Source organism: Condylura cristata, unplaced genomic scaffold (assembly GCF_000260355.1).
Source record: "Condylura cristata isolate star-nosed mole 26May11 unplaced genomic scaffold, ConCri1.0 scaffold00009, whole genome shotgun sequence".
In the NCBI taxonomy this organism is placed as follows: Eukaryota; Metazoa; Chordata; class Mammalia; order Eulipotyphla; family Talpidae; genus Condylura; species Condylura cristata.
Window position 1 is genome coordinate 40,314,673 of NW_004567110.1, and position 14,735 is coordinate 40,329,407.

At 33.0% G+C, this 14,735-nt stretch overlaps 1 protein-coding gene across 1 annotated transcript in view; it reads right to left on the reverse strand.

The window, feature by feature from the left end:
* Positions 1-9,727: 9,727 nt before the first annotated feature.
* The window catches only part of ZC2HC1A (zinc finger, C2HC-type containing 1A), a 38,165-nt gene continuing 33,157 nt past the window's right edge, over positions 9,728-14,735 (reverse strand). The window contains exon 9 of the mRNA XM_012722810.1: positions 9,728-12,122. Coding sequence (XP_012578264.1) covers positions 11,957-12,122 — 166 coding nt within the window. The 3' untranslated portion in view covers positions 9,728-11,956. The remainder of the gene's footprint in view (positions 12,123-14,735) is intronic.

Sequence of the window (14,735 nt, forward strand, 5' to 3'; positions counted from 1 at the left end):
GCAGGAATTCAACCCCTGGCCAGGGAGCTAACTCACATGGTGCAGCAGACCTCTCCTATTCCATCTGCTGCAGCCCCTCAGGAGTGTACTTTGTCATTCTGCCTGTTCTGCTCCCCACGCTGTCTCTAGTGAATCCTCTCACCTCCCACACCTCTGGCCTGTACCCCAGCTCTGTATGCATAAATAAATAAATCTTTGAAAAAGAAATAAGAATAATATATTAAGTAGTATATTTCAAGCCTTTTTATCCATGGACATTTTTACATATTTTATAGGCATGTACTATTTCAGGCTAGCTTTTTGACTTAGTAATAAAAAATAACCTTGTAAAGCCATTAAAAGATATTTTAAAGTCCTTTAATTATTAACTTACTAAATTATTGAATTTTTATCACTATAAATGGTATCATTATATGCATTCTTCATAATTTGTACTTGATACTATATCCTCAAGAAGAAGTGCATCTTAAAAATAAAATAATGAGATTATGATGCATGGATATTTTAAAGACAACATAGATCATCAAATTTTTCAAAGTGGATTGCCAATTTATATTTCTTTTCTGTGAGTTAGAGCATTCATCCTGATACCTCACACAGTTTTATTATAACTGAAGACAACTTATTTGATAAATGAAAATTAGCATTTCACTACTCAGCATTGTTTCCAACCTCCTACCCAAGCCTTTTTATTACAAATTCAAAATAGTTATAGAACCTAAGAGCTTGGGCAAACAGAGAAAAAAGGAAGGTGGAAGTGAAGAGATTTATTTTTTCTACGCAAGATAAGATTGAACAATTAACATTTTTCAACACCTGATTTCCTCAGGTCTTAGAACAGTCAAAGTAGTCTACATTTTACTGTACATACACATCCTTGTCAAGGTCACTTGTCTTTTCCACACTAACGGTAATGCAGCTTTTGCTCTCATTATGTCAGCTTCCCTAAACCTTGAGAAAGGTTAGAAAAAATGAAAATAAGAAATAGTCTGATGTGTAAATTGTGGTGATAAGTTCTGTGTTTAGTCCTTTTGCAGCATTGTGATGGCATCTGTATAATAAAGTTCCATTGAAATAAATCTTGCTTGGAGTCTGAAAGATGATGTTAGAGTGAAGATGCCTGGCTCACCATCTCCAGATATTTATAGCTAAACTGTAACTGAACAAAGTAACAATCCCTGTAATATAAATAGATCAGTATAGGATACACCAGGATCAATGATCTGGTGGAATGGGGTAGGAGAAACGTGAATAGAACCAGGTAGTGATAAGAAAATATAACTCACAAAAAGGAAGGTATGCTAAAGAGCATACCCTGATGTTGTTGACTTGGGAATTTGGAGATAGGGCACTGTACTGGGTAAGGGCATACAGGAGTTGACTCCTAGCACAGAGGTGTGCATTATTGGAGAACTATAGGAGCCAGGATGTAGAGAGAGGGTCACCAACTTGAGTCTGAGTTTGCAATTATATACAGTTGATCCTGAAATGGCCTTTTCTATGAGAGTTCTCTGGCAGCGTGTGCAAGTCTATCCTTATTACAATTCATAAAAACTAAGAATGAAGAGAAAGAAGAACATTATCACAAATGCTTGGGCAAAACAACAACAAAACCAACAAAAAACCCAAATAAATCTCAATCCAGCATTACTGCAGAATGTGCCTGAAGAGGACTTTAAGGTAACATTTATAAAAATTCTTGCTGAATTAGGGCCCTCCCTGGTGGTGCAGCTGTTTAAAGCACAGCACTAAGAAGCTTGAGAAGCTTAAGCCACTTCCGCATGAGTTCGATCCCCACCTGGCGCGGCAAACCTCTCCTGACCCGCCCGCTGCTCCCCTCAGCTGTACCTCCTCAATCTGCCTGTTCTGCTCCCCACTCTGTCTCTGGTGAAGCCTCTCACCCTCCGCATCTCTGGCCTGTACCCCAGTTCTGTATGAATAAATAAATAAATCTTAAAAAAAAATTCTTGCTGAATTAAAAAAGAAAACAAAACAATGGATGGTGTAAAATAGGAGTAGCTAAAATTAGAACTAATGACTATTAAAACACTGTAATGTTAAGAATGCAAGAAGGCATCAACAGCAAACAAGTGGAAGCAATGGAGAGAACTAGTGGCAGCATGTCAGAAAAGATAACAAATTGGGAAATTTTACATAGATAAGAGAATAAATAAAAAATAAAAATGAAGATAAGAGCCCTCTGAGATGACCTAAAGAAAAATATAATCCTTATTATAGGGATCTCAATAGGTGAGACAAAGAAATGTATTTAAAAAAATAGTCACCTAGATGATGGCACATGGTTGATGGGAAACCCTAGGGGATTGCAACTGAGATGGAAAAATGCACAAAAATATGTAAAATAAACTATTATAAAATTTTTAAAAAGTCACCTAGAAGCAGGTCACCCTAACCTAAGAGGTTAACCAGATGCATTGAACCAGAGGTCTAAAAGAGTTCCAAACAATACAATACCTGAGAGACACACTCCAAGGCATGTTGTAGTAAAAGTATTGTAAGCCAAAGCAAAGGATAAAATATTAAAAACATCATAAGGATAAAAAGGATAACCTATAAGGGAGCATCAATCAGCCTATCCAAGGGCTTTTCTGTAAACACTTTACAGGCAAGTTGGGAATGGTGGGTAATAAAATTAATCAAAGAAAATGGTTTTCAGCTTAAAATACTTTATCCTTTAAAATTATCATTTACAGAGTAAGGTGTTTCACTGAAAATTGAAATTTATCAAAAAAAACAAGCCAGTCATGAAAGATGTACTAAAAGAGCTATTACAAAGCAGGGAAAAAAAAAACAAATGAACAAACAAAAAAAAAAAAACCCCCCCCAAATATAGAGGAAATAGACACCTAAATTATACAACATGGAGAGAAGAACAACAGAGTAGCCAATCAGAGCAAGCTTGAGATCAGACCTTCCAATACGCTCTAAAAATAATTCATCATATAATTAACCTTAGTAGTAAAACATTCAAACAAAAGTTAATGGAAATAATACATACAAATATAAATGAAATGTAAACAAAACATAAAAGTAGTATGTTAAACAATTAAAAAAAGATAAAAGACTAAAAATAACAAAATGGTACTAGCACTTATATCTCAATAATCACTTATATGTAAAATGGCCTGATTTCAAGTTAAAGGGCACATAGTAACTGAATAGATTTCAAAAAAAGTCCAATCTCTTATTTATAGGAAACCCATTTTACCACCAAAGACAGGTATAGAATTAAAGTTAAAGGCTGAATGACAATGCTACAAGCAAATGATAATCAAAAGGAAGGAACAGGTATAATTACATTAGATAAAATAGAATTCCAATTTAAAAAGGTAATAAGAGACAGAGACAGACATTATATTATGATTAAGGGTACAATACAACAAAAAGAAACAACACTCACAATAACTATGCAATGAACGACGCAGCACTAAGATATATATAAGACAATTATTAAGAGTGAAAGATATTGACAACACAATAATCCTAGAGGGATTTAATCCTTCATTTAAAACTACAGACAGGTCAAGAAGATAAATAAAAAAAAAGCAAACAATAACCTTATATAAGGAACTAGACCAAGAATAAATGATATCTATGGAACATTCTACCCCCAAATTGCTGCATATTCCTTAGTTTCAACTGCAACTGGATGCATTTCAAGATTAGAGCATAAAGTGGGATATAAGTCAATTGTCAACAAACTTTTGAAGATCAAAATCTTGCCAAGTACTCTTTCTGACCATAAAGGCTTAAGTTGAAAATCAATAATAGTTTTTTAAAAATTTATAAATGCACTGAGACTAAACAATTAGTATTCCTTAACAGCTCTGAGATTGAAGATTAATTTAAAAGAGTAATCAAGAATTATCTTGAAGCTTATAGAAACAAGGGTATACACTACTACCAGAATTCATGGAATGCAGCATCGACAGTCTTAGCAGAAAGATAATTATAATGCAGATCCACATTAAGAGGCAAGAATAATCCTGAACAAACAATTCAATACTATCCCTAAAGAAAAAGTTGAAGGTCAGGAACAAACAAGACCAGATGTTTGTAGCAGGAAGCAAATAATAAAGAAAAACAAAGGGAAGAGAAACATCAAAAAAAGTACACAAAGATCAATAAAACTAAGTTACTCCTTTGAGAAAAAACACAGCTAGGTAGTCTAACAAAGGAAAAGAGAGAAATCATTAACACAATCAGAAATAAAAGAGATATCAGAACAAATGGCATAGAAACATAAAGATCATAAGACATTACTATGAAGAGTTATATACCAATGAATTTGATAACTTTGAAGAAACTGACAAATTTTTAGATTTACATAGTTTGCCAAGACTAAACCAAGACAAAACATAACAATTGAATATACCAATCACAAGCACAGACCTAGAATCAGCGATATAAATGGCCTCCGAAACAAGATTCTAGTGCAGAGAGCATTACAAATGAATTTTTTAAATATATTTATGCATAAAGAACTGGGACACAGGCCAGAGGTGCAGAGGTGGTGTGAGGATTCACCAGAGACAGAGTGGGGAGCAGAACAGGCAGATCATCTAAGTACACTGCTGAGGGGAGCAGCAGGCGAGACAGGAGATATCTGCTGTGCCCTGTGGGTCAGCTCCCCCTAAAGATGGAACTCCCCATAGAATTTGTGCTGAAGTTGTTGCTGCTAGCTTTGTAGGGCTGTGCTGTAACCCTTGCGCCATCAGGGAGGGCTCACATTAAAAATAAATTCTATCAAAACTTTGAAGAACTTAGAACCATCTCACTCATCTTCATCAAAGAAGGGGGAACACTCATTAATATATATATTTTACATGTCAACAGTACCTTAATACTTAAATTAGCAAAGATAGCACAATATATGAAGTCATATATCTCTGAGCATAATGCAAACATTGTCAACAAAATTCTCGCAAGTCTTCAATATGTCACATATATTATAATCAAGTGGGATATTTCCGAGGGATAGACCAGCATCATACATGTATCCAAAGTAAAAATAGAAACCATATGTGAATAATACAGAACAAGTGTTTGATTCCTAGTGACAGTTATAATAAAAGCTCTCCACAAGAAGTGGCCTCCCTGGAGACAATACAGGTAATATATTACAAACTAATAATATACAAAGTTACATAGCTAATATGTAACTTAGTGGTAAAACCCAGAATGTTCTCCCTTTAAGATTAAGAATAAGATGATGCGCACTGTCATTACTTCTGTTTAATTTAGATTAGAGGTTTTGGCTAGAACAATCAGACAACAGGAAATAAAAGGAATCCATGTTGGTGTTTACCACTGTTGCTATAATGACATATTATAGTAGAAAAACCCTAAAGAATCCACCCAAAAGTTATAAATGAATACAGCAAAGTGGCAAGTTATAACTCAACATTTAAAAATTCACATTTTAAATACAATAAGAAGGAAATAAAAATAAAGAAAATTACTCTTTTACAATCACAAAATAAAGAAAATTACTCATTTACAATCACATAAAAAAAATGAGTGTCTCAGAACTTAACTAACCAAATGAGGACTACAACATGTTAATGAAAGACATAGTGTCATAAGATGGAAGGACATTCCTTTCTCACACATGGAGAGAGTCAATATAATCTAAATTCCTATGCTACCTAGAGATAAATTTAATGCAGTTCCCAAGAAAATACCAACAATATTCTTCAAAGGATCTGAACAAATCTATGCAAATTTATATAGGGCTATAAAAAGCATCAAGTAGCAATAGTCATCGAAAGAGGGAAAAAAATGGCTTTCTCACATTACCTACTTATACTATGAAGCAACAGTATTAAAAACAATATGGTATTGGGGCATCCTTGGTGGTGAAGGGGTTAAGTGTCAGCACTATGAAACTATTTATCAGCAGTCTCTGAAGCATGGATCTGATTCCCAACCTGGGAGCTAACCCATAGGGCACAGCAGACCTCCTGTCTTGTCAACTGCTTCCTTCAGCAGTGTATGTCAGTCCCCACTCTGCCTCTGGTGAATCCTCTCACCCTGCACCTCTGGCCTACACCCCAATTCTTGTATGCACAAATAAATAAATTTAAAAAAAAACCCAAAAACATAGTAGTTGATAAGAGAGGCATAAATCATTGGAATAGAACAAACCTCAGAAATATATTCCCATACACATCAATACCTAATTTATAGTAAAGGAGCCACAATCTTCCAATGGGGACAGGAGAACCTCCTTGATGGTGCTGGAAAACTGGAAGAATGCTGTTGAATCACTCTCTAACCCCATATACAAGTTCCAAATGGACTAAGTATTTAGATATGACTTCCAACAATATTTAGAAGAAAACACAGATGACATGTTCCATTTCAAGATGCTTTTAGAAATTGAACCTCATGGCAAGGAATATAAAAGCAAAAATGAACAGCTGTAATTACTTCAAATTAAATTTTATGGGGAAAACTAAAATTTAAGAGATTAAAAGGATATTCTTCTTCTCAGTGGGAAACAATATTTACACATAACCAACAAGGAATTAGTATCTAAGATAAAAAAAAATAACAATAGCACACGCAACCCAATTAATAAATTTGCAGCAGATTTAACAGACAAGTCACCAAATACATCAAGGAAGATATTCAGAAGGCAAACAGCTATTTGGCAAAGTGTTCATCAACACTTCCAATGAGATAGATGCGGATTATACTACATGAGGTATTATCGCAGACTTATAAGAATGGCCCAATTAAAAAGCCTCCCAGCAACTACTTGAGAGGTTGTGAATTAAGAGGAACCCCACTGCACTGTAGGTAGTTAATATAACTGGTGAAGCCATTATGGACAGACTTAAAAAAAGAAATGCTATATAACCCAGCCATCCAGAATACCAGCAACTCAAAAAAGCATATGCTTGACAATGTTTATTTCAGTACTATTTATAAGATAGAATTTGGAAACTCCAAAGTGCCCAATGAGAAAAGACTGGATGAAGTGGTATGTGTAACAATGGAATGTTTCAGCTGTCAGGAAAGAGAAAATGTCGACATTTACAGCAAAATGGAAGAGGTTTGGGGGAGTCATGTATGTATTTGTTAGCAAGTATGAATGACAAATATTAGACATTTACATAGCAGATGATTTTACAAACCAAAGTAATGAAAGCAAGAGGTCACTAATAAACAACTTGAGGCTTCTGAGGTTTTGAGGAGAGGAGTCAAAGAACAGTTTAAGGGGGTAAAAGACAATGGTAGGGAAGATAAAAAAATAAAATGAATCTCTTTGTCCTAAGTTTTGTTTTTTCATATATCAACTTCTCCAAATATATTATTTTGGGGGCAGGAACTTAAGTACATTGCATTGTTTCTCTAGATTCCTAGCATCTTACAAAAGTAACACACTTTTAAAATGAAGTGTTAAAAGCTTTAGCTCTGTACAATGTATATTAGTTTGTTCAACCACTTATCCTTAAATAGATGTTGCCCTCCTATGTTGTCAGATTTGACAACTGGTAAAAATTGATTACCATAAAGATGATAGCTGTTATATGACTAAGAACAAATATTAAAGCTGTAATACAAATGGTACTTGATAATGTATATGACTATGCAAAACTTTTCTAACAAGATATTGTGAGGTATAAATATACAATATTTCTACCAATACCATGCTGGTACAAAATGAGATTCACTGTTTCTGGGAAGCCAACATGTATATTATTAAGTCACAGTAAAACAAAAACCACCACTTATAAATTACAGTAATTTAATGTTACCAAAAAAAAAAAAAAATACCCTTCCGTATTACTGATGAGCCTTTAAAATAAAAATTGAATTGTGTTAATTATCCAAAAGCACCCTCTAGTGGCAAAAAGGCAATTCACATATAAGTCAAGCAAATTTATATGCCAATAATGAGTATGTTGACATTTAACTGAACATTCATTCCCTGAGTTTCTACTCATAGTAGAAGAGTTCACCTCTAGCCTAAGGAGAATTGAGTGTCAATTGAACATGCTCAAGCTGATCATATTTTTACTAGACATGGTTCCTGTTTAAACTGTTTAAAATTGTAATGATGACTAATATCATTTTCATGAATGCATTTTGCCATTAAACTATGTATCACCTAGCTGCAAATATCCAAGATGTTTCTTCTCGATCTTGATTTCATTAATGTTTTCATTTGCTAAATTTTAGTGGATATGCAGAGAATGCCTCTGTACCTTAAGTCTTGTGTTAAAACATATTTCTAATAAAGTCACAAAACATTCTGGTAAGATAGCAGTTGTTTCTTTAAAAGCCAGTGGCAGGGGCCCTCCCTGGTGGTGAGCGGGTTAAAAGCACAGCACTAAGAAGCTTAAGCCACTTCCGCATGAGTTCGATTCTGCCTGCCGGGAGGAGCTCCACATGGCACAGACCTCTCCTGACAAGCCTGCTGCTCCCCACAGCAGTGTACTTCGGCAATCTGCCTGTTCTACTCCCTGCTCTGTCTCTGGTGATTCCTCTCACCCTCCACATCTCTGGCCTGTACCCCAGTTCTGTATGAATTTAAAAAAAAAAAAAAAGCCAGTGGCATAAAAAAAGATTGCCAATAAAAGGTTTTCTCTTCTGTGTTTCATGATGTGTTACTAAAACTTAAATTCTATAAACAGATTTTCCTAATTCTTAAATTTGTAGTGCTCTTTCCTAATTTTTTTTTTGTTAACTCAGCTTTAAGACTTAAAGCGCTATCCATTTTGCTGAATTTATAGGATTTCTTGCCACTGTGAATTGTATGATGGTAATTAATTGTATGATGGTAAAATACCATGACTAAAGACTTTTTTTTAACCTTTTGCATACCATAGAGGAAGATGAGTATCGTGGCTGAAACCCACAATAAAATTACATACCTGGCTTTGCAATCTCACTATGAATTCTCTAATGTTGTTGAAATGGTAGCTATATTGTAAGGTATTCTCAAATTCATTTTTTTTAAAAGATTTATTTATTCATGCATACAGAACTGGGGTATAGGCCAGAGGTGCAGGGGTGGTGAGAGGATTCACCAGAGACAGAGTAGGACAAAAGGACTAAGTACACTGCTGAGGGGAGCAGCAGGTGGGTCAGGAGAGGTCTGCTGTTCTGTGTGGTCACCTCCAGAGCAGGCGGGGATCGAACTTGTGCTGAAATGATTTCAATTTCTCAGTGCTGTGCTTTAACCCACTGGGCCACCAGGGAAGGGACTCAAATTCATTTTGTCAGTTTAAAAAAAAAGACAAGGCTGGTTGATATGCTAATTTTAGGCTGTCATTCTTCACCTTCCAGGGCTGCTTTTCTGGTTCCTTCCTATAAGGAAACCCATCTGCCACAGAATCCAGGAGTAGGTAGTTCTCTGGTATCACTGTCTTGTGTTATTTTAAAATATATATAACATATCATGTAGTGGAAGCATTACATTAAAATGCATTTTCTATATCTACAATTAAAGTATACATGATGTGTTCATGCTGGTATTCTTTACAATTTTTGTTTTCCTACTTACACTGAAAATTTCCAAGTAAAATGTTTTGGAGCATATACATTTAAAAAAAAATTAAAACCATATTCCCATTAAAAAACGGTTTTCTCATCAAAAAACTTCATATTTTGACTTTACATTTTATTTGTATTTCAGTGTTCTTATGTCCCTGTGTCTCAATGAAAAGAGTAATGAAAAACAATTGGCTTTTTTTGCTTCGTGTCTTTATTGAATAGGTTCAAAGATGAGACATTATTTGTAATAAAACAGTGAACAAGACACAACAGCAGCCATAATCACCTTACTTTTGCAAGCTAGTAACTTTCAGTATACATACATAAGCAATTTTTACATTTTAAATTTAAGCTTACAACCATTTCTTTATTCTATCAAACTGGCAAGTACTTGTGGAAATAAATAGAATTAAGGTAAAAGATGCATAGACTGAAGTTTTATTAAAAACCAAACTATTGCACAACAAACCAATGTGAGAACAATATATGACAGTGATGGTATGCACTTAAATACATTATCACAATGTTTCATTATTCATAAATATATTTCTCCTACTTTATAATATCTAGACTCTGGAATTTGATGGTTTCCTACCAACTCATTCTCCACAAGGTACATTATACATTTACTTGAACCTATAAAATTCAGTGAGAAACAAACATGTGCCACTTTCTTTAAACTCATTTTTATCTATCCCTTCCTTAGGCAGATAAAAATTACGTTGTCTTACAAAATCTTTGAAAGAAAATAATGCTTCTAAATGAAACAAGAGTTTAAAGTTATTCATATGATTTACAAGTGTTAGGCTAGAACATGTTACTAAATTGATAATTTAACCTGTACATTATTATACTGAATTTATTACAGCTTATTATAGATGATGAAATTTTTTTTTCCCTAACCAATAAGACTTTAGATTTTAAGGCAACAAAAAAAAAAATTAAAAAGTCAGGGAAGAGACTATAAGAAAATGGCAAGTATGATTTCCACTGTTTATATCCTCTTCCCAAGCTGAAAACACAAAAAAAGCTAATAAAAAATTATAAAGTATATAAAGATAAGTTTTAGAAAAAAATCCCAAGGCATTAATTTCTACATTGATTTTTATAGCTGATCAGAATCAAAACAACAACAAAACAATAAATTACCTAAAATGTAAGGTCAAAACTCTGCTAGGTTTGATTCAACAGAAATTACTATTGAATTACAGAATATGGTTGCACAGAGATCTACAACATGCTGAGCTGATGATTAAAAGCTGTATTTCAGTCAAAGTTAAAGTATAAAAATTTTATGTTTAAATACATGTCTGTTATGCATTAAAACAATACATTTTCCAGTAACATATTATGTGAAAGGTGTTTCCTCATTAAACACTAAAATGAAATTATGAGTAGAAAAAATTAAGACATTCTCTTAACCTACTCTTAACTATATCTAACTACACTTGAAATAACTGAAATCCAAGCACTTTTACTTGCATGCCCTGATTTAACTACCATAATTAATTTTTATTAAATGAGGTGGTTTGCTTTAAAATCCATTAAAACACTTCTTTTCCTAAATTCAGGTATATGGAAGTAGATTTTTTTTTGTAAAGAATCGTATGCATCTTAAATAGTTATATTTTCAACCTTTACACAAATGAAATAGTAAATTGAAACTACTCTTAGATGCAAGATAATGAAAAAGGTGTAACTGGAGGTACAATTGGAAGTAGAAAAATTATGTGTTCAACTAATACAAACAGATTTTAAGTTATTAAAAACTAGAATAAGATACATTTATATTTTCAGCATTGTATTGAAAGGAAATTGTATAATTACATTTTTGAAGAATGAGTAAAGATTATAAATTATATAATTAATATTACAACAAATAATTGGCAATGTAGACCTCAAATCTTTTTCTCTCTTAAAAAAAATATATATATGTATATAAACTGATTTGTTGAAGAGTTCTACAGGAAAATGATCCTATATAACTAACTGTAACAAAAATACTTTTTTCCCTTTCAGAGTTTCTTATCCCACTATACTACCTGAATAGGCACCCATAGCAAAATATTTATTGATTTTTTTTTTCTCAAAGTAATAATCATCCTAAAGTTTGAAGGGCAAAAGCATTAGAGTTTTAGAATTTGTGGCAATACACTTAATGTGCTTCAACTAAACAACAGAAAAATAATATTGAAGTTAGTGATTCCACACAAAATTATTTTCTGACAGATAAGTGAATATTTCCTTGAATGGCACAGTTTGGGGTATCGGGTATTTTATTATATACAGCATATTTACAAATATATACACACATATGTTACATAGCCAAAGGATTATGTTCTAAAACCTGCTGAAAAAAGTATTTTGAAGAATTGTAGCACAAAATAACTGAGGAAGTGTTCTAGCTCCACGCAGCCAGTCATAAAACTCACAGAACCATTCTCCGAATGCCACATTCACAGCAAAACTTTGCCCATTCCACAGGGTATTTGGTCCCACACTCATGGCAGAATTTTGGTAAGTGTCCAGAAGAATTTCCTTCAATGCCTTTAATGTTTCCACCATTAAGTGAAGATGTATAGTCTCCATCTGGCCTGAAGAAGTACGGGAAAAAATAGAAACAAAGTCTAAATCAGTAGTTTTCAACATATAACCTTTAGGAAAAGAAGCATTAAGTATAACTAAAAATTTGCTTAATCTCATTTTTCCCCCTTCCACTTAATTTGATTTTTAATATTTCTCTAGTTTCGGTTTTAAAACAATCTCTTTTAGTAATTATTGCATTTCTAGATGTTTGCTTTAGCATTATATTTATCTTTGTTAGGAGAATTTTTCATGACCAAATGCAGACATGCTTCCCCCCTGTTCAATGTAGTATGGTAAAAGATGGAAATTTGTGGCCCTCCCTGGTGGCGCAGCAGGTTAAAGCACAGCACTGAGAAGCTAAAGCCACTTCCGCATGAGTGATTCCCGTCTGTCCCGGAGGTGACCACATGGCGTGGCAGACCTCTCCTGACCCGCCCACTGCTCCCCTCAGCAGTGAACTTCGTCCATCTGCCTGTTCTGCTCCCCACTCTGTCTATGGTGAAGCCTCTCGCCTGTACCCCAGTTCTGTATGCACAAATAAATAAATCTTTAAAAAAAAATAAAAAATAAGATGGAAATTTGCAATATCCCTTGTGTAACTTATAAAGTAATTCACAATATCCCTTGTGTAATTTATAAAGAGGAAACTGGAAATCTGTCCTGAGGAAAGACAGAAGTCTTCAGGTTCCAGACAGATCTCCTTTCCTTGTCAAAAGGAGTGTGATGTGATAAATAATCATATTGTGTTATTTTATTATTAATTCATTTTGATATAATCTTCAAGAAGCCCCACTATATGCCCTAGCAAAGTGGGCCTTAAGAACAAAATGTTAACAATGAAAGAAAAACTAATATTACAAGAACTATTTCACTGTAACAAAAGTGTAGAGCAAATTATTTGGGGTAATAATTTTATTACAGAAGTCAACCAATGGGAAAATTAGGATTCTACTCATGAAACATTATTCAACTGTTAGGAGAGATATTTGATTCCCCTAAGAACAATTTTATATTTCCTCTTGTGTATGTGTTCAGTCAGACATGATATTTAAGTCACCCTGAAGGGAGCTCTTATTTGCTGACAGGATTATAAACATGACATTATTAAAAACTTTTTTTTTCACTAGAGGTAGCTACTGGAGAATTCAGGTGCTCCCCAATTCGAATACTTCTGTTATGTAGTGAATTAAGGATAAAGATACATTGCACTTTTGAATAAAACCCACCAGGGAAACATCAATGGATAGAACAGTAAATTACAATATATAAATACAATGGGATATTGTTCAATAAACAGGAACAACATTCTGACACACTTAGATGAACATCAACAACACTGTTAAATATAAAAAGTTATATATAATATGACCCAGAATAGACAAGTCCACAGAGGGGATAAAGAAAACAAAGTAGTGATGCCAAGGTATTGGGGTAAAAACTGCATTTTCTGTTTTTGTTGACAGGCTACAATAATTTGCCATGTGCTGATCTCACATTAAACAAATTCATTAAAAGAACACTATTATTTATTCATTAATCCATCTACTGGGGACAGAATATATAGAAAAACAAAAGACAAATTAATGGATAAAATATTTCTATGCAATATAAATATATATAATATACAATATATATAAATATATATAATATACTAGTAAATAAGTTTTACATTTTATTTTCATCTTTTAAATTATTTTCCTTGTTTTACTACACTGACTACATTATCTATTACAGTAGAAATGATTATATCAGACATTTTTGTGTTACTGTGCCCTTAAAGAAAATGCTTCTTACATGTTATTTAATATGAGACTTAAACTATTTTAGTAATTATATTTTGTACATTATTTAGTAATGTTATTTTGTATCTTATATTTTGTAGTTTAATTTTCTACAAATTTTTGTAAAAACTGAAAAATCTGGCTTGTGAATCTTATTAAATATTTTTTCTATATTTATCAATAGTGACAAAATAGTTTTAATTCTCCTGTCTACTGATGTGATAAATTATATTACAGACTTTGTAATGTTAAATAATCTTATTTTCGGGTTAAATCTAAAGTATCCTGAGTCTCAAGTTGTAGGTTGGGTTATTTTCAAGTTCATATGTAAGAATGATAATTTTACTTTCTCTTATTGATCTGAGTATCATTTTACTAATATTTTAAAAGAAGCTGAGGAATGGTGTTTTTTTAACCTCCCATCCCTCTAAAAATTTGGTAGACCCTACCACCTAAAATGATCAGAAGCCCATTTTACATGCTTGCATGTGTGTGATAGGAAACAGTGGGAATTTGGTTAGTGATTTAAGTTTATTAATGATTAGAAATAGTTTGTTTGCAATCATTTATATGAGCTATTTTTGGAGGAAATTTACACTTTACCTAAAATGTATTTTATTTCTAAAATGTATTTTATTTCTAGCATGGCGTTAGGTACTATGTTTTCATTTTTTTTTTTTTTGGAATAAGTTGGGATATATTTAAAAATATCTTTCAGACAATTTTATATGCTTATAACAAAAGCAGGCAATGTATCTAAATGTCAAAGTTGTATATATATTGTGACAAATTTGAAAGGGATATACAAGGCTAATCATAACCCCAGTGGTGGAGTATAAA